At 41.3% G+C, this 20,759-nt stretch overlaps 1 protein-coding gene across 3 annotated transcripts in view; it reads left to right on the top strand.

Moving 5' to 3' along the window:
* MOB1A (MOB kinase activator 1A) overlaps window positions 1–19,833 on the top strand; it is a 52,722-nt gene extending 32,889 nt beyond the window's left edge. For 2 of the 3 annotated variants that reach the window (XM_029604156.1, XM_029604154.1), the window contains exons 4-6: window positions 2,858–2,991; window positions 15,183–15,346; window positions 15,834–19,833. In XM_029604156.1, coding sequence (XP_029460016.1) covers window positions 2,858–2,991; window positions 15,183–15,346; window positions 15,834–15,911 — 376 coding nt within the window. In that variant the 3' untranslated portion in view covers window positions 15,912–19,833. Of the gene's footprint in view, window positions 1–2,857; window positions 2,992–13,808; window positions 13,937–15,182; window positions 15,347–15,833 lie in introns of those variants that run through there. The other variant, XM_029604157.1, reaches the window with a different exon arrangement.
* The last annotated feature ends 926 nt before the right edge of the window (window positions 19,834–20,759 follow it).

Raw genomic sequence — 20,759 nt, 5'->3', positions numbered from 1 at the left:
TTCAGCTTAGAGAAGAGATGGCTGAAGGGGGGGGGGGATATGATAGAGGTGTCTAAAATCATGAGAGGTCTAGAACGGGTAAATGTGAATCTGTTTTTTATTCTTTCGGATACTAGAAGGACTACGGGGCACTCCATGAAGTTAGCATGTGGCACATTTAAAACTAATCTGAGAAGTTCTTTTTCATTCAACACACAATTAGCCTGGCAACAAATTCCAGAGTTTATGTGGTTAGTGCAGTTAGTGTAGCTGGGTTTAGAAAAGGTTTGGATAAGTTCTTGGAGGAGACGTCCATTACCTGCTATTAAGTTGACTTTGAAAATAGCCACTGCTATTACTAGCATCAGTAGCATGGGATAGACTTAGTTTTTGAGTACTTGCCAAGTACTTATAGACTGGATTGGCCACTGTTGGAAGCAGGTTGCTGGGCTTGATGGACCCTTGTCTGACCCAGTATGGCATGTTCTTATGGTCTCTCTAAACATTTGGCTCTTAAAATGTTGAAGGTGCAAGTAGCAGCACGCTCTTGCTATTGAGGCGGTATTCAAGGTAGACCACTGGCTTCTCATCCAGATATTTCTTGTTTCTTGAGGTACATTAAGCATATTCAACCTTTTGCTTTGGATTCCGGTCTCACCTTGGGATCTCAGTTTAGTTTTATCCTTCATTGGCAGGACTGCAATTTCCTCCTAAAGACTATTTCCTTGCAACTGCTAACATTAAATACGATCTTTCTGGTTTCTATTTATTCGCTTGGAGAATATTGGGTTTGCAGATGCTTTCTTGTAAGGAGCCTTTCTTTTTTTTTTTTTTAATTGGTTATGAAAAATAGGGTATAGATTTACATGGTTCCCTCCTTTGTTGCTGAAAGTGATTTTGGAATTTCATTTAAATCAGTTTCCTTACTTTCATTTAACAGACAGGCAGATTCTGAAGACTATGCACTTCTTCACCCCCTCGATATGAGGTGACATCTGTTAAGATGTCTCAAGGTTACTCGGTCCTTCAGGCATTGCGTTCATCTTTGTTCTATGTGGTGGAATATGGAGATATGAAGCGGCCTCTAAAGCTACAGTAGCATGCTGGACTAAAGAGGTGATTACCGCTGCTTATGAGGATTCCAGCACTCCCTTCCTGAACCAGGTATGGACTCATTCCACGAGGGTGCAAGCAGCTTCATGGGTAGAGTTGCGGTTGGTTTTTCTCTGGAGATCTGTAAAACGGCGAGTTGGTTGTCCTTGTGTACGTTTTCTAAACATTACCAGCTGGTTGTCTCAGCTAGAGAGGAAGCCTCCTTTGCTTTGGTGGGGCTTTTGAGGGGCTCAAGCAGAGTCCTGTCTTGTTAGAGAGTAGCTTGGGTACATCCTACTTTGCCTAGATTCATCTGACTAGATGAAGAGGAAAGTGAAATTACTTCTTACCTGATAATTTCCTTTTCTCAAATAGACTAGTCCAAGACCCTTACTATGCTGCCAGTATCTTTCAGTGTAATTATCTGTATGCCTTGCACAGAGTGTTTTTTTCAGGCATATCTGCAAAGTTGGGAAGCATAATGGCGGTTTATACTTCTCTGCAGGTGAGTCATTTCTTATTCACTGTAGGAAAATTCTTCCTTTTTGTTTTTTGCTTCTTATTTTCTTCTGGAAGTCCACTGGGTACTATACCTTGAAACCTCCCTTCCCCCCCCCCCCTCCCCCCAAAAAAATGGATTTTGGATTTTTATATTGAAATTGTCCACAGTTAGCTTGTTACAGGAATACTGACAGGCTAGTGTCAGCATGGATGTATGTAAGAGGTGACTTCAATGAGCCTATTGATCTGTCTCCATCTGCTGGTTGGCATGCATAACTAGCTTGTCTTGCCTGAACTGCTCTGACTATTCAAGGAAAGGAAAATATCAGGTAAAAAGTAATTTCACCACTTGCTTAGTCTGTCTACATTGTTTATCTATAATAATCAGACTTTCATCTATATAAAAGCTATAAACCAAAATAAGATTTTCCTCAACGTGAAAGATCTAGCCTAAAATCTGACATTTTCTCATTATTATTATGTTATTCTTGTTACCCATTAAGGTCTGTGGATTAGCAGGCAACAAATTTGTAAAATAAAATAGCTCTGCAATTCTTTTCTTTAACTTATTTGTGTGTGCACATGTATTTTGTTCTCTGGCCTCAGAATTGGTGTAAGCAAGTCAGTCCACTCTGATATCTTGGAAACATTTTTATTAGGATTTCCCAAACCAGTCAAGTTTAGAAGATACTGTTTCTACCATAAATATGCATGAAATTAAAATTTCAAATACAGGGTCTGCAATGCATACAAATTATTCTCATGCATTTTCTTTATTGATAACCTGAAAATCTGACTAGCTATGGGGGTCACCAAGATGGGTTTGGGAAACCTATTTTATTCCTTCTCATGCTTTATCCTGTGAGTATAGAGGAGACGCTAGTTTTTGTGGCTTGAGTTTTGATGAAATGCCTTCAGAGTTTTCTTTTTTTTGGGGGGGGGAGGGGGTTAATTTTTTGCCTGCGATAATTATTTTATTTTTTTTTTAACTTCCCCCTCATTTCTTTAGCAGAACAAAACTGCATGATCAATGCAGTCTATGCATTTATATTTAAATTATGTATAGAATAATAACTATACACATGCGTCTGTGGTTGTTGGGTTTTTTTGTTTTTTTTTTTAACCTGTTGCACTACCACAACCCTTGTTTAATCTCCAAATTTTACCCTCGCGTTCCCATCTTTTCTTGAATCCCAATAGTGTTTGCTCCTGTCCCATCTGTTGAGAATGGAGTTTGCAGTTTCTTCTACAATTAACTTTAATTAGCATAAAAATTGTTTAACAGGTATGAATATCACTGGGCAGATGGCACAAACATAAAGAAACCAATTAAGTGTTCTGCCCCAAAGTACATTGATTATTTGATGACATGGGTACAGGATCAGCTTGATGACGAAACTCTATTTCCATCAAAGATTGGTGAGTACAGTTGTAACAATCATTTTTATCCTGCTTGACTCTTTGCCATCTTTTACATATAGTGCCACCCCTACCACCAATATGATCTGCCCCATCACAATTTATACCCTGGTATCAGTGTGTCCCATTGATTATCCTCTTTCCAACATGTCTTTGAGATGCTTGTTAGGTCTGTAGTCTCATATAATGCTATACACGCCTTCGCCCCAGTCTTACTATTCAGACTTCTCTCATTTGCATACAGACATTTTAAAGTGTTCTGTATTTCCGTATTAACAGAAGATACAAGCAGTTTAGTTATTCACATGTTATGTTCTTCTATTTACATCCATCTGGACTAGTACTAATTTATTTAAATATTTTATAGACCACCTATTACCATTTCTAGGTGGTTACAATTTTACATTCATAAAAAATGAAATAGAATATGACAATAAATAAACTAATCACAACCTCTCTAGTGGGATATTCTAACTTTCCTGAGTTACAAGTATCCTTAGATGATTCTTCCTTCTGAACTATGCACTTGTGAGCCACTATCAGCTTTCCCCATAGTCTACTTTAAAAGCTGTTCTATCTTCTCTTTAAATGTTAGTACCAGCAGCCTGGTCCACCCTGCTTAAGGTGGCGCCCATCATGTCTGAATAGGCTTCGCCTTCCCCAAAATGTTGCCCGGTTCCTAACAAATCTAAAGGCCTCATCCCTATATTTTCATCTCATTCACACATTGAGACCCTGGAGTTCAGCCTGCTTCTGGGTCTTGTATGTCGAACAGGAGCATTTCTGAGAATGCAACCCTGGAGATTCTGGATTTCAGTTTCTTACCTAAAGACTTATATTTAACCCTCTTGCATCTTCCTATGATGGTAATACCAATATGTTCCTTGACAGTCAGTTTTTTCCCAGCGCACACTCAAATTCTATCTAGGTGGTCCTCTACCTTTGCATCAGGCAGGCAAGTTACCAAGCAAGCCTCATACCCATCAGCCACCCAGCTATCAGTATTATTAATGATCAAATCACCAACTACAATGGCAGTATTAATCCTTTCCTCCTAACCACATACTTCTGGAGACTCATCCTTGGTATGAGAAGATAAGGCATCACCTTGAGGGCAAGTCTTAGCTACAGAGTCACTTACTGCCACACTAAAGTGATGGTCTCCTTCCAGGTGACCTGGCTTCTCCAAAGTAGCACAAGTTGGTAGACTGGAGTTGGGTCGGCTCTCCTATGTCTTTGAAGGACTCTTCTCTGTACGTCTCCATCTGCCTCAGCTCCTCCAGGTTTGCCACTCTGGCATCCAGAGATTAGACTAGATCTCTGAGAGCCAGGAGCTCTTTGCACACATACAACTTATCACCAATAGGTAGATAATCGTACATGTGGCACTTGGTGCAAGAGATTGTATAGTCCCCATGGACTTCTGTCTGCATCTTCATTTTTATTGGGTTAATTTTTAAAGCTATTTATAGAGTGGTATATGTTTAAATCTAAGGGTTTTTAAAATTTGATTAGAGTATCAGTTCGATCAAATAAGTGACCTTTGCGAACTCACAATAAACTTAGAATTACATTCAAACCTTAAACTACACACAGGATTAATTCAAATTCTGTTTCCAAGAACATACAAAATTATACATTTTAAAATTAATTTCTAACCTTAAATTCTCTCTAGTCCTGTAAGCATACAGACACAATACAAAGTCAGGGAAAAAAAACAAAAGACCTTGGAAAAGTGACATGTATACCAATCCTTAGGAAAAGATATATCAAATGTTTATATAATGTTTTGTTAAAACTTCATGTGTTAAAAGAACCTGGGTAGACAAAGGACGTGCACTTAACTTCTCCCATGTCTGTGTTTTCTTATCGTGCATGCCAGACTAATCTAGATAAGTGGGGTATGTTGTCCTGCTGGCACATGGAAACTGAGAAAAAATATCTCAGAGCTGACTCCCCTATACATATCTGGTGCTGCCTTTGGTTCTTCAGTATTTCTCTGTCTCCAGCAGAGGCTGCAATTGTGTGGACTGGTACTACAGCTATGAGCAGGCTTTTAGTCCCAGTTTCCCGGGGGAGCATAGGCAAAGTCCTGGGGGTGCTCTGAGCTATGGTCCTATTAGATTCATTCTCCCTTCTCCCTTGGGAACAGACTGGGGTCAGAGTTTCCACAACAGTGGGTCAAGCACTGGGTAGTTTTTAATGACTGTTCCCTTGGTGGGTCCGGCAGCAGGAGCTACTGAGCAGTGGTCTTTGGGCTAAACTTCCTGGTATAGTGGATTCCTAGGGCAATGGTCTTTGGGCTGATTACCCTGGCAGGGTGGGATCCCAAAAAAGAAGCCATCTCCTATGGTGCTGTGCCAGATTTGGACTCTGTCTAGGGGTTGAAGGTGATTAACATTTAGTCTCCCTCTGGCTTCCATTTTCTTGTTGGGGGGGGGGGGGGATAAATGGAAATGAGGCGCTGTGGGTAAGTCACAATATCTCAGGAGGCGTATTCTGCCTGGCTTGTGAGGGCTCCTTTGGTGGAAGGCAGAGCTTGGTGCACATGGAACAGGACTTGATCAGCGTGCCCATTTTAGCAGAATTAGCAGCTATTTTACTGCCGCTTTGAGTCAAAAAAAAAAAAGAAGCTATATAAATAAGCATGCTAGATTCTCTCTTCATGCTGATAGTTGAATAGATACATTCCATGGAGAGGTGAAAAAGCTACAGATTTACCCTCAGGCATGGCAGAGTCTGCACAGCTCCAGTTAGCTATGGAGTAGTTACTGCAGCAGGTAATCTCCAGACATGTTGGTGTTCTTCTCACCTACTCTCTCTGTTCGTGGAGCAATCAAAGGAACAGCCTCTGGAACAGATTCTCTTCTCCTCTCCTCTACACAAAGGTTTACCAGAGGGGCTTTTAAGACCAAATTGTAGACTTGTGGTGTGGAAGATGTCTGCAACCTGTTTAGAAAAAAAATCCCAGGGTGTTTCTGCTTGGACAGCACCTTTTGACTCCTACTTGACCGCTTCCCAGCCATAATTCAGGTTCCCACATGGAAGAACTTTAGATTGGCCTTGGCAATATTTGAGGTGTTCCTCTGGTTGGGACAGTCTTAGGAAATTAGTAGAAAAGGAGAAGGAGATTGCTGTGCCTCTTTATAAGGGAGGATAATGCCTCTGTGGGTAGGTTAGCTTGTGACCCTTAATTCTGGGGCATGATCTCCTTCAGTTTTCTGAGGAGTAATGGGAGACAGTATGTAAGGGGATCTGCTACATCTGATTGTTGGTAATGGGATCTCCTTGATGTGAGCCACTTGCCTTGTGTGAGATTCCAGCCTTAAGGTGACAAAGACTGAGGAAAGAGAAAGATAAGGTATTGGATCACTAGTTGCCCTCGTCTTTTAAGACCATAATCATGGAAGCAATACAAGTGCAGGTAATAAAGAAGATAGAGGATTAGTTGTTCTAGTGGCTCCAGATTTGCCATAAAAGCCATGGTGCACAGATCTAAAGAGGCTATTAATAGATCAGCCTCTGCTTCTTCCACAGTTCAAGGGTCTGCTCCAAAAGGGGCCTGTGGAAATGGAGGCCTCAACTCTGTTCTCTCTAACGGCTTGGCTCTTGAAAGGGCAAGATTAGTGTAAAAAAGAGAGAGACTCTCCACCAGTAACTGGTACAATGTTAAATTCTAGGAAGAGATCCACTTCTTTATTATATAACAGTGAGGCGAATTTTTGAGAATTTTTGCAGGTGGCATGCATAAATTGGAAATATTTTTTCATTTTTACAAAGTGGTCTGGATAAGGGATTGGCCTTAAATTCTTTAAAGGTATGGTTGGCAGCCATTTCATGCTTCCGTGGGAAGATAAAGGGAAGCCTTATATCTTCCCATAGGGATATTTAATGTTTTCTCAGCAGGGTAAAAACATGTATAGCCTCCAGTCAGGACCATGATTCCACAATGGAATTTAAACTTAGTATTGCGGGCTTTAACTAAGCCTCTGTGTGAGCCTTTGAGTCAATCAACTATAAAGGATCTAAATTTAAAGACTATTTTTCTAGTGGCTATTTCTTCAGCCAAACATATTTCAGAATTGCAATCTTTGTTAAGTCAATTGCCTTTTCTGAGGTTCACTAAAGATTATTTAAGATCGGTCCCTTCCTTTCTTCCAAAGGTAATCTCCATTTTTTTCATATGAATCTGAACAAAGTGCTCCCTACATTCAGCAAAGAGGGGGAATGTAGGGCATAATTGCAACCTCTACGAATCTTAGATGTCAGATGTTTACTGACTTATCTTGAAAGAACCAAGGCTTTTTGCCAGTCTGACAGATTTGTTCTTTTCAGTGGACCATGAAAGGGAAAAGCAGCCTCAAAGGCATCTATTGCTAGATGGTTAAAGGACATAATTTCCTTGGCCAGGTTACGGTGGTATGTGCCGCAAAGGGAATTACGGTCTGTGAATAAAGGTCTTTTAGTGACCGCCTCAATGAGCTTGAACATGGTGTGTGAACGAGCGATTACAGTGGCAGGACCCGTATGCTGGACTTCAAAGCCGGAGGAGTTACAGCTAATGAGAGCGCATAAGCTATTTAGGAAAATGCTAAAAATCTGGCTTTTTAAGGAGGCTTATATCTAAAGTTAGAGACAGGGCTGAAGAGTTAAGCAACAAGAGGGTTTTGAGGGAAGGTCAAGAGTTGCTTATTCATGTTGTATGTTTTGTACTATTTTGTATTGGTGTTTTATTTATTTAAAAATTTTATGTATGTAAAATTTGTAAACTGCCTAGATTGATGATAGGCGGTATAGAAAAAGGAGAAAATATGTAAAATATGTTACAAGGAAAACAAGCACCAGGAATTATTAGGGCTCAGACATAATCCTAAGCTTAAAGAGGGGCAGTGAGCCCAGTAAAGACTTGCAAGGGTGCCACCTGGACTACTTAGGTCCATTTGTGAGGCATTATAGGTTGGATCTTCCTGCTAGACAGGATACGGTTTTTGGTTCTACAGTCGGAATTGTCATCAACCCACCCATCTTAGATGGGCTTTGGTATTTCCCATAGGTTTTGGGATCTGGTGAAGCAGAAGGAACCCCATCCTTTACAAGATTAAAAAAAAAAGAAAGAGATACAATATTTTCAATGTTTGAATAACAAGAGCCTTTCTGCAACTGTTTTAAAGGAGCTGGTGCTTGCTGTGACAATGAAAGCATAATTCCAATGCAAGAAAGACTTGATAACTATTTGCAATTGAGGAAAAATGTTTAGCTGTTTTTTGCTTTTTGCTATTGGCAGTCAAGTGTTTGAATTTTACAATAGCTTATAGCTATGATAGTATACTGGCTAGATATGTTCTATGCATGCCATACATACATGTGATGTCATTTAAAAAAACCAAAAAACCCCTCTACCTCCAACTGCTGGGTGAGAGGACATAACCCATAGGTTCTGAACTGGTGTAGCAGAAGTAAAGGAAGGAAAATTAACAGGTAAGACAATTTCTTCTCCTTCCCACCTGTTCTGGGTGGAGCTCTGGTACATCCCACTTGTCTGGACTGGTCTGGCATGGATGATAAGGAAGGTGAAATTAAACTTCCTCTTCATCCAGTCAGACCAGTCCGGACACATGGGTTATGCACACTGACCAGCAGATGGTAGACAAGCATCCTATGCTGTGGACTACGGCCTGGTAGGCTAAAAAGGAATCACTTCAGAAGCTCCTGAGGTGGAAGACTAGCTCTTCCTCCCTCAGTTGAGTGGGGAACTAGGCCTTAAGATCCAAGAAAAAGGGGTGCCTAAGGAGAGTGAATTGGTCTCCTCCCTCAGGGCACTTGGTCAGGACCAGGGAACTTCCAAGGGGATTGGAGTCTTTCTCTCCTCCCCCCCCCCCTCACAATTCTTCCACATCTCTATTCTTCTTATTTTCTTTCCCACCCAACACACACTTCAGCAAGGTGCCTTTTCCTTTATTGCCAGCATAGCAAGCAGTCAAATCTTAAAGTATCCAGAAAAAGAGGAGCTCATCAGAGGCAACCTAATTGCACAGTCCTATCTTCAGCTTCTAGGAACTGTGGCAGTGGCACTGGATTTGGTTCCGTGGACAAGGGCCCATGTGCACACACTTCAGAGTTCTATTTTCTCGCTGGGATCCTTAGTCCCAGGATTATGCATTACAGTTCCCAGTGACTGAGTCTGTCAGAAGTAGCTTGTAACAGTATTTGGATTGCAATCACTTGGAGCAGGGAGTGGATCTGGAGACCCCAACCTGGGTGACAATGACATTGGATGCTAGTCTGACAGACTGTGGAACCACTGTCTGGAGCAGTTTGCTCAAGGGTGATGGATTCCCAAAGAAGCCAGTTGATCCATCAATCAGTTGGAAGTCAGGTGATTCATTTTATCTCTTCTGTAGTTTGCTCAACACTTGGTAGGGGAGGCGGTCAGGAAAATGTCTGACGATGTCACAGTAATTGCATACATAAATCATCAAGGGACAAGAGTGTCCTCAGGTAGTGGAGATAAACTTGCTCGAGAGGAAAGAAATATCCATAAGTTTAAGAAGAATCTTAAAGCATGGTTATTCTCGCTAGCTTTTGACCTCTAATTAGTCTAAGAACTCCCGGCAAATCATCTGCTGGTTACTTCTGATTTCTTTGTTGTTCACTCTACTCTCTGATTTATATTGTTTATTGGCTGTACCATATTTTATATTCTATTCTGTTTTTATTACCATTATTTTTTTTACTTTTTATGTACTTTAATTTGTGATGTTTTTATGTTCACTGTTGAATTTTATTTGTAGTTTTATTACTGTACATCGCCTTGATTTTATAAAAAGAAGGGTGAATCATCAAATAACTAATTAAAGCAATTTGAAAGCCTTATCAGCATCACTCACTGCAGAGGCGAACACTGTTCAGGCAGATTATCTCAGCTGCAGTGTGGTCGAGCCAGGGAAATGGTTTCTGTTGTAGATGGAGTTGGCAGAAATATGAAAGTACAAAAAATTTTCATCCGTAAAAGAGACTCGTTCGTCTGGGATCGTTGCCTTGGTTCAGATCTGGCCTGTGAGAGAGGTTTTGTATGTATTTCCGTCTTGGTCTAAGATAGGCAGAATTCTTCAGAGGATATCGAGTCACCCGGGACTGGCCACAGTGCCCATGGTATGCAGATCTGATGCGTCTAAATTGCGGCAAACCTCTGAAGCTTCTGTCACGCAGAGAGTTGCTTTTGCAGGGTCTTATTTTTCACAAAGATCCAGATCGGTTTTGTCTTTTGATCTGGCCCTTGGGTATTTTTAGTGAAGAGAGCATTTTCTCAAGCAGTGGTAGCTATTCCACCATTTGGGCGTATACGAGCATCTTTAAGGATTAGAATATAAGAAATTGCCATGCTGGGTCAGACCAAGGGTCCAAGCCCAGTATCCTGTTTCCAACACAGGCCAAACCAGGCCACAAGAACCTGGCAATTACCCAAACACCAATACTGATGCAATTAATAGCAGTGGCTATTCCCTAAGTAAACTTGATTAATAGCAGTTAATGGACTTCTCCTCCAAGAACTTATCCAAACCTTTTTTGAACCCAGCTACACTAACTGCACTAACCACATCCTCTGGAAACAAATTCCATAGCTTAATTGTGCGTTGCGTGAAATTTTCTCCGATTAGTCTTAAATGTGCTACTTGCTAACTTCATGGAATGCCCCCTAGTCCTCCTATTATCCGAAAGTGTAAAGAACCGATTCATCTACTCGTTCAAGACCTCTCATGATCTTAAAGACCTCTATCTTATCCCCCCTCCGCCGTCTCTTCTCCAAGCTGAGCCCTAACCTCTTCAGCCTTTCCTCATAGGGGAACTGTTCTCTTTATCATTTTGGTTGCCCTTCTCTGTACCTTCTCCATCACATCTATATCTTTTTTTTTAGATGTGACCAGAATTGTACATAGTATTCAAGGTGCAGTCGCACCATGGAGCGATACAGAGGCATTATGACATTTTCCGTTTTATTTACCATTCCCTTCCTAATAATTCCTAACATTCTGTTTGCTTTTTTGACTGCTGCAGTACACTGAGCCAACGATTTTAAAGTATTATCCACTATGATGCCTAGATGCTTTTCCTGGGTGGTAGCTCCTAATATGGAACCTAACCGTGTAACTACAGCAAGGGTTATTTTTCCCTATATGCAACACCTTGCACTTGTCCACATTAAATTTCATCTGCCATTTGGATGCCCAATCTTGCAGTCTCGCAAGGTCCTCCTGTAATGTCACAATCCGCTTAATTTAACTGTTCTGAATAATTTTGTATCGTTTGTAAATTTGATAACCTCACTCGTCATATTCCTTTCGAGATCATTTATATATATATTGAAAAGCACCGGTCCAAGTACAGATCCCTGAGGCACTCCACTGTTTACCCTTTTCCATTGAGAAAATTGACCATTTAATCCTACTATCTGTTTCCTGTCTTTTAATCAGTTTGTAAACCACGAAAGGACATTGCCTCCTATCCCATGACGTTTTGGTTTTCTTAGAAGCCTCTCATGAGGGACTTTGTCAAATGCCTTCTGAAAATCCAAATACACTTCATCTACAGGTTCACTTTATCCACATGTTTATTAACCCCTTCAAAAAAATGAAGCAGATTTGTTAGGCAAGACTTCCCTTGGGTAAATCCATGTTGACTGTGTTCCATTAAACCATGTCTTCCTATATGCTCTACAATTTTGATCTTTAGAATAGTTTCCATTATTTTTCCTGGCACTGAAGTTACCCGTATTGCCCCTAGTGCCCTTTTTAAATATTGTGGTTACATTGGCCACCCTCCAGTTTTCAGGTACAATGGATGATTTTAATAATAAGTTACACATTTTAACTAATAGATCAGAAATTTCATTTTTGAGTTCCTTTAGTAACCTAGGATGCATACCATCCGGTCCAGGTGATTTGCTACTCTTTAGTTTGTCAATCTGGCCTACTACATTTTCTAGGTTCACGGTGATTTGGTTCAGCTCGTCTGACTCATCATCCTTGAAAACCATCTCCAAAACTGGTATCTCCCCAACATCCTCATTGGTAACACGGAAGCAAAGAATTAATTTAGTCTTTCTGCAATGACATTATCTTCCCTAAGAGCTCCTTTAACCCCTCGGTCATCTAATGGTCCAGCCGACTCCCTCGCAGGTTTCTTGCTTCGGATATATTTAAAAAGGTTTTTATGAGTTTTTGCCTCTATGGCCAACTTCATTTCAAATTGGTGTACTGGGCATGAGTGCACTCCTTAGACTTCCTCAATTCCTGAGGAATTCTTGCAAAAATATTTGATTAAAGGCTTGGCCCTTATCTTAAAGGTACAAGTTGTGGCTAGCTTCTGCTATAGAGGACATGTCTTGATTTTTGAGAGGAATTAAAAAGGTTAGGCCTCCACTGTAGCTCCCCGTTCCATCTTGGGATCTGAATTTGGTTCTGTCTTTCCTAGCAGAAGCCTCAATGTCTGTCCCTTAAGGGTATTTCTCTGAGGCTGCTTACACTGAAGTCTTACTGGCAATCTGTTCTGCTTGGAGGATTTCAGAGTTGCAAGCACTTCTTTGCAGAGAGCCCTTTTTTGATATCGAAGGATATGGTCTGGATTTGTACAGTTCCATCCTTTTTTTGCCAAAGGTAGTTTTAAATTTCAAGCTGAATTAGACTTTCTTTGCCTTCATTCAAAATGTGAGGAGAGCAAACTTCCTCGAGTCTTGGATGTCAGGAAAATCCTTTTGAGATATCTAAAGGTTTCTAAGGCCTTCCAGAAGTCAGATCATCTTTTTGTTCTGTATGGTGGAGTATTGTATGATGAAGCAGCCTCTAAGGCTTCAGTGGCGTATTGGATTAAAGAGGTAATTACAGTGGGCCTACAAGACTTCAGTACTCCATTGCCTAAACAGGTGTGAACTCATTCCACTAGAGCTCAGGCTACCTGTTGAGCGACAGTTGCGTTTGATATCTTTCTTGGAGATCTGTAAAGCGGCTATGTGGTCTTCCTTGCATACCTTTTTCTAAGCATTACCTCTTAAATGTTGGGTTCGGAGAAGAAACCTTGGAGGTTTTGGGTAGGGCTTGGGCAACATTCTGCCCTATTTGGGAGTTGCTTGTCTGGACTTGTCTGACTGATTGAAGAGGAAGATTATTTTACTTCTTACCTGATAATTTTCTTTCCTTTGAATACAGTCAGCCCAGTACAGGACCCTCACTGTGATGCTATTTTTTCAGTGTATTTTTGATGACAAATTGAACAGAAGATCAAACATCTTGATGTGCTTTAATGTTGAGGATATGGCCTTGTTTGAGGTGAGTGATAGCTTTCGTACTATGTAACTTTTGCTGGTTGGTGTATAACCCATCTGTCTGAACTGGTCTGAGTGAATTCAAGGAAAGGAAATGATCAGGTAAAAAGTAATTTCACCTTGCCTGTGCATTTTCTTTCCTTTAGTCCAGCCAGACCAGTCAGAACCCACCCAAGGAAGTTGCAGTAATCAAGAGCTCACAATTGAATGGGTTTAGAAATCTAACAGTGAGCTTATTGTTGCCCATTCTAAAGGCAGCTGGCCTAATTGTGAGCTTGGTGTTGGGATTCTTATTCCTGGGTTAATAACCATGGCATGATGTTTTTGGCTGTATCAGGTTTTGGTTATGTGGTGGTTTGGAAAGGAAAACAAACAGTTGCCTTCTATTGTCTTAGCTTTGCCATAGGATACTGAAGAGCTGAGGGCAGCACAAGACCTACAGTATATAGGTATAGTGAAGTCAGCTTTTGAGCTTTTTTTTTTTTCTCTCTGTGCATAGGCTGGCAGGAGGACATAATCCACTTGTCTGGACTGGTCTGGCAGGACTAAAGGAAAGGAAATTAACAGATAAGTGTTCACCTTCAACTCTCTCCAGAGACTCTGTACCAGAAGGAAATTGGACTTCCCAACATTGAATCAATTTTGGTGGGTAACCCCACACTGGAGCTTTCAATTAATATGAAAAGCCTCTGTTGTAATTTAATCTTTAGCGTTTATCAGGTGTTGCTTCCTTTTTATATATCTTTTACCCCAAGATTCTGAATTGCCCACCTTGGGCTTTCTTCTCCTTTTTTAGTGCTTTTCAACTAGGGCTGAAGCTTTAAAGCAGTGATTTAGTCTGTCCATCTATCTGAGGACCTGATAACTTCTTTAGTGATTTCTACACTTAATTTGAGTTTTTAGTTCATATTACTACAAGTTCTTTTGTCTTTAAGTACCATAATTTTCAGGTGTATTATTGCAGCAGTGCTTTCACTGCATATGAGGGTGTAGGAACCTCAGGAAGTCTTAGAATATAAGGAACAGAGAGAAAGACTAACACTAGTGTTATAGTACCCTACCCTAAGGGCTTAGGATTGAAGTGAGGGAGGACAATCTGACAGGAGAGGAGGAGGAAGGAATCCATACTAGGCAGTAGCCTTAGCAGAGGGTAGTTGATGTGGAGAGAGAGTTACCAATGAGCAGGGTCACTAACTAGGGGCCAATGCAATAATCTTTGCAGAAAGTGGACGCCGACTTTCTTAACGCATGCGTGGCGCCCGCGAGGGGGGTGCCATGCGATATGTAAATTAGGGGGTCGCGCTAGGAAGGAGGCGCTAGGGTCGCTTGTGCGAACTTAGCGCCTCCTTGCTAACGCGACCCGCCGCGACTGCTGGTTATGAAGACAGACACAGGTAAACTCAGCGTGGGTCTTCATAACTCTGCAGTCTGCTGAGATATTTAATTTTATATTTTTTTACTTTAAAAAGAAAGTACAGAGAAGCTCCAGGCAGGCGTTAATATCTGAGACGCACGTTTATCTTTTTGCATTTGGAGTGAATGAGCAATAGCCTCATTCACATGCATTTGCATGTGATGAGCGCTAACTCATTCACGCCGCGTCGGACACGCATTAAATAGGCGCTAATCCCCCTATTGCATTAGGGGGAGGATTAGCGCCTATTTAACCCGCGTCCGACAGCAGGTTAAACAGTGCACTCGGCTGAGCGCACTGTATTGCATTAGCCCCCAAGGGTGGGATGGTTTAAGGCAATTTACTGAACCTTGTATAGCTGAGGAGGATTTGGACAGGATGCCTTCCAGAGTACCTTTCTGCTCACAAATGCTGTATTTGGGCTGTAAAAGACATTAATGAGTCACCTTGGCATTTTAGGGGTTCCTTTTCCTAAAAATTTCATGTCCGTGGCAAAGACCATCCTGAAGCGTCTCTTCCGGGTTTATGCCCACATTTACCACCAGCACTTTGATTCAGTGATGCAACTCCAGGAGGAGGCCCATCTGAACACCTCATTTAAGCACTTCATCTTCTTTGTACAGGTATGTGTGGATAACTACAGGCCTACCTGCCTCACACTGCTAACTGCTCCAAAACAGTTTGGCTGATTTCTATAGCAGCAATGTGAGGAAACCCTCCTATAAAGAATGAATAGGCCTGGTCAATTTGTTCTCCATCTTTCACCAGCAAATTTGATTTTGTTTCAGACTATTTCAAAAACGTATTTCTTTACAAATTGATGGCTTTTTTTTTTTTATATATATAGTATTGTAGAACATAGTAAGCTAGCAACGCAGTTCTGACCTCCAAAAACTTTACTGTCTATGTAATTACTCTTATTACCTGCTCTGGGAGACAGGAGCTTGTCCTAGGTCTGGAGATGCTCAGAATCCAAGGTATATGGCTGGGGCTACTGCCTTTTCCAAAGTATTCCTCATAGCATTCCTAAAATGTCACAGAGAGCATGTTTGTGTCGTTCTTTTTTTTCAAATGTTAATTTGCAGTAAGATTTGTATTTATGTATCGTAGGAGTTCAACCTGATTGATCGCCGTGAATTGGCACCCCTTCAAGAGCTGATTGAGAAGCTTGGATCTAAAGACAGATAAATGTCCTCCCTGGAGGATCCCTGCCCCCTCAGGACTTGCTTACACAATTCTTTCCTGCTTCATGTACCAACTGCAGAGGGATTCTTTGTTTTTGTCACACAGTGTCTATTAGTGATGGCAATCTCAAGAAACACAAGTGCCATCGAACTTGTATCAGGCCTAAAGCACTTTGGAGCTGCAGTGTTACCAGGGTGTGAAAAATTCTGGGTTCCATACGCTGGGGCATTAGTTGAATGCGTGCCCATTGGCATGATGAAAGTATTTGAGTGGTTTAGGTCAAGCTGAGGGGGAGAAAACAAGGGAATGGAGCACATGGCTTGTTACTTTTTTTTTTGTTTTTTTTAATTCAGTGAAAAAATTTAGCATTTGGGGTCATGTCTAACTTTGCCTTGCTGCACAGTAGACAGGTGAGTCTGGGCATGTTCTTTGCTCACCTATCTGTTGAGCTAGATGATCCTCTGGATATTTGTCAGACTGGTGACCAAATAATTGTCCAATATTCCTTGCCCAGGCATGGAAGCCTCCTATCAAAATTGTGCAGTGAAAAACACCATAAACCTTTTTACTTGCGCTGTCAAAACCAACGGAAATATTGTGGGCACAACTTGTTCTGAGAAGAAAAAGGTGATGGTAGAATCTGAGATACCAGCCTCAGGGGAAACCCCTGTCAGGATTTTTTTTAGCATGATGTTGACATTTCCCAGTTTATTGTGCCACATTGGTCACCAGCCAGCGGTAGTTTTGGTTTTCTTTGCAGGGGTGACCCCTGTTTGCCAAAGAGTTCTCTGATTTATTTATTTTTGTAGTTATCTGGTATACATGGCCCCTGCTTACCTTCTGCAAAAGCACTGCTGCCACTTCATATTTTAGGAACTTGGGTGGCTCCAAAGGTGAAGCTACTAAAATTGTCAAAAGTATTTCAACAGAGAACTCCACTCTCTTTCTTCCTCCATTAGTACATAACATGACAATAGGCACCCTACTGCGGAGACCTTTAAATGGAAGAACATCAGGTATCATTTCTGCACAGTCCATTTTTGGCTAGCTAAGTTTAAATGCTTTGCTGCTGAGGAGAAAACAGTCAAATATGCAAGACAGAAGTTATGCAAAATAACGGTGTGTGCCATCCTGCAATCCCTCTCTTCTCATAGACGCTATAGGATACCAATTATTAAAGATTGGCTGCTTCTTAGATCACCATTCCTTAGTCTGTTTGTATGCAGTCTGTCAAAATCAGGTTCAGAGGAGTCCTTCTAATACGACAAAAAGCAGAGTGGAGGGAGGGAAATATCTAAGAAGCTACCACCTCAGAAAAAAAGATGGCAGCTGAGACCAGGCTTTTAAGGATGCAAGTATTGATCTAGTTTCTAGTTGGAGGAGACTGTGTCCTATATTTTGATGGACCTGCAGCAGTTCAGGATGCAGAGAAGCAAAGCAGCTTTGATATTGTCATAACTTTTTTTTTTTAATTGATTTGTGTTCACCACTAAAGATTGTCTGTCACTGTGATACAAACCTTTAGCACAGGAAAGAATGAGAGACATTTTTTGTATATGTGCTTTGTGTGTCCTTTGCTTCAGTATTGGCCGTCATCTGTGCTCAGAATGTTTTTGGCCAGGAGACTATTATGCTGATGTCACTGCAGCCCTCCGATGTGATCCAGTGTTTCACAAACAGCCATCAGACTTGAAAAGCAATTACTTAAAAATCATTATCTAACGTTGCTGGGGTTTATTTCATTTTTTTAAAATATTTCATTCAGTGCTGTTTAAGCTGCTCGGTGATGTTTCAATACTTTTGCAATTTTTTAATAAGTTTCCTATTTTTATTTAAAAGGTTTTCAGCTTTTGAAATACTTCATTAGCTATCAGTGGCTTCCTATCAGGTTTGGATGGGAGGGCTGCATAGTAAAGAGTTTGTGGCTTCCCCAAAGTGCGCAGCTATTTTTTTTTATTTTATTTTTTTAAATTCAGTGAGAACCAGCTTATTAAATATCTGTCTTGTAGACACTAAGGACCTGATTCATCCAGGGCTTTGCACATAGGCACTAAATGGGAGACCCTACCCCTCCAGAGACATCTGGGTACGAGTCCTCTTTTCACAGCACCCGTTATAAAACGCAGTTAGAAAATGGTTTAATTATGTGTCTGCCCTCTTTTCCTTCCCTTCTTAAGGAGTGAATAAGGACATAGTTGTTAGAATGTGGGGGAAGTGTACTGTGCATGAGCCATCTCTGCATGAGATAATAGGTACTGGAATGTTACCACATATTGTACCGCCATGGCTGACCTCTATCTGCAGCTTCCATCTCAAGTTTTACCATTCTGTCACACCTAATAATGTGTGGCACAGATTTATACTGAGCAATCACAGCAATCGGATTTTTTTACTGTACATATGCACCCATCAGTTGTGCACAATATTGAATACCACAATAAATAATGATGTATAAGTGGAAGGACCCCCGACACGGCCACGTTTCGCATCAGGGCTGCGTCAGGGGGACCAAAGAATTCACCAATTTGTATTCTGTGAACGCGAGCACCATGCCTGCTGTGTTCTCAAAAATAGTTCAGGACAGGCTGTCGCGAGGACAATACAGATAGTTGGAGCCACGGGGGTAGTCGTGACACCAGAGTAGTTGGTTGCCTTGCAAAAATTATTGGAGTCCGAAGGGACTTTCACAACTCAAGCCCTTGTGAGAAACCGGGGCATTGAAAGTGCTGAGACCATCGCGAAGAGTGTCCAAATGTCAGGTTATTAGGAGTGAGTCCAGCAGACTCCTCAGCCACGATGTCTCAGCAAACCTAAGGTATATACAGTAAGTAACTACTACTGTCATGTTAATGACCAAAGTCCATTTCCAAAAAAATGGAAAGTGTGTTGAATTAAATAAAAACTCATCTTGAAAAGGGTAAGTAGCATAGAAGGGAAACTCCTATGTTTAAATATGAGCAAATCCACTTGGGTACGGGTTTCTTAGAAAACAGAAAATAACTAATTAGGCTTCCTGGTGGAATTTGGAGAAGGAGTCTGCATTTTCATATTTGCTGGTTTGTTTTTATGTACTTCAAATGCTGGATAGAAAACTAGTTTTGGTGTATGCTTTTGGCTTGAATTGGTTCTTTTTTGTTTTTATTTTAGCTTGTTTTAAATAGGATCTCTTTTAGTTACTATCACATTTCATTTCTTTTTCCCTTTTTAGTGTCACTCCTGTTCCCTATGCGTTGGTTTCTGTTAAGTCGGTTGCCTGGTGCCTGCCCCTTTTGCCAGTTCTGAACTCCACTGCTGGGCTCTTTTTTGTGTCTCTGAAATCTGCTTTGGAATTGGAGAATTTGTGATAAGTGGACAGATCTGGTGCCTACCTCAAAACCATCAGATTACAGTGCACTTCAGTTTTGGACTGTGAATTAAACCACCTTAGATGTCTGTTGTGCCCCTTTAGAGAGTCGGTCTGCATGGGTTTAAAGAGATACTACCCCACTGCAATTTAGCTATCCTACCTGCTTCTCTTCTGGTGTAGTTTTCTCTTGCAAGTGTTAAACAAGCTTATCCTTTGGGTCCTAAGAGCCAGAGTTAGATCGATAATTGTGGAGGGGTAGGCACTGCTGAGAAAATAGATTAGAGCCACAATTATATCTGATGTTGGGATAGCCCTGGGAGGAACCATAACCTTAACATATTTAAAAGAAAAACTGGTTCAGCCTGCATCGTTTCAGACATGAAATGCTTTTGTTTAAAATATTTGACTGTAAAGTTACTATTTGTAAAATATTTTCAGCTGCTGCTTTGAGCCTTTGGTAACATCCATATTTTGAAACATTGACCTCACAGCCCCTAGAGCAGAGTCCCCGAACTTTTCAAAAGAAGGGCCACACACGGTATTTCAGACTGGAGGGAGGCCCCCCCCACCTTGCATTTTGTGGATGTAGATGCGTGGTTCTTTTGTTGATTTGAAATATTGGGAAAGGGACATCAGGGGCAGGATCCCCATAAATGTTAATGATATTTCTAGATTTCTCTGAACTATGGCAACTGTGCCACATCCTTGGGAATCCTGCCCTTATGTGATGTAGATCTGGATAGTGGGTGGGGGAACTCACCTTCTGTACTTCTCCCTTTTTTTTTTTTTTTTTACACCTCCTCACCTTTCGCTTTTACTCACTTTCTTTCACCCTCTCTTCCCTCTCCCCTTCTTCACTCACCTTCCATCTTCTTCCCTCCACTGCTCCCATCTCTTACTCACCTATCACCTTCCTCCCATTGTACTCTCTGTACCTTCTCGTTCACTCCCCTTCCTCTTCTCTCATCCCCCACCCACCTTGATCGTCACGGGAGAAGCTTGGCCTCTCCACCAGCTCCTGCTTCCAGTGCTGCAGCCTGGTGTTGCTGGTGAGGCCTGGCCTCCCCACCAGTGCATGCTGTCTTCTCGTTCTGCTGATGAAGCCTAGGAAACTCCACCAGCTTTACTACTGCCTCTGCACCAGGCTGTAGTTTGGGGATCCCTGCCCTAGTAGTGGGGAGCTGGGCGAGCTGCTTTTTCTCTTTCAAGGTTATACAGGGTAACATTTTAGTAAAACCTTTACTCTTATCACCCTCAACCCTGTATCTGGGTGCATTGCAAATTTGCCTTCAGGCCTTAAGTAGATTGTGTTAGAGTAGAGCTGTGAGAAACTAGCGTAGAAATTAGAGCAATGGGCTGCAAACCAGGGTTCAAATTCCACTTCCCCCACTGATGCTACTTGTGACCTTGGACAAGTCACTTTCACCTGTTGCCTCGGGTATCCACTTGGATTGTAAGTTCTTTGCAAAAGGGACTTATTTTACCTGAATTAATAATGCTGTAAA

Source organism: Rhinatrema bivittatum, chromosome 5, assembly GCF_901001135.1.
Source record: "Rhinatrema bivittatum chromosome 5, aRhiBiv1.1, whole genome shotgun sequence".
Lineage (NCBI taxonomy): Eukaryota > Metazoa > Chordata > Amphibia > Gymnophiona > Rhinatrematidae > Rhinatrema > Rhinatrema bivittatum.
Note: the sequence above shows the minus strand (reverse complement) of the source record. Positions and strands in the feature narration are given on the sequence as shown.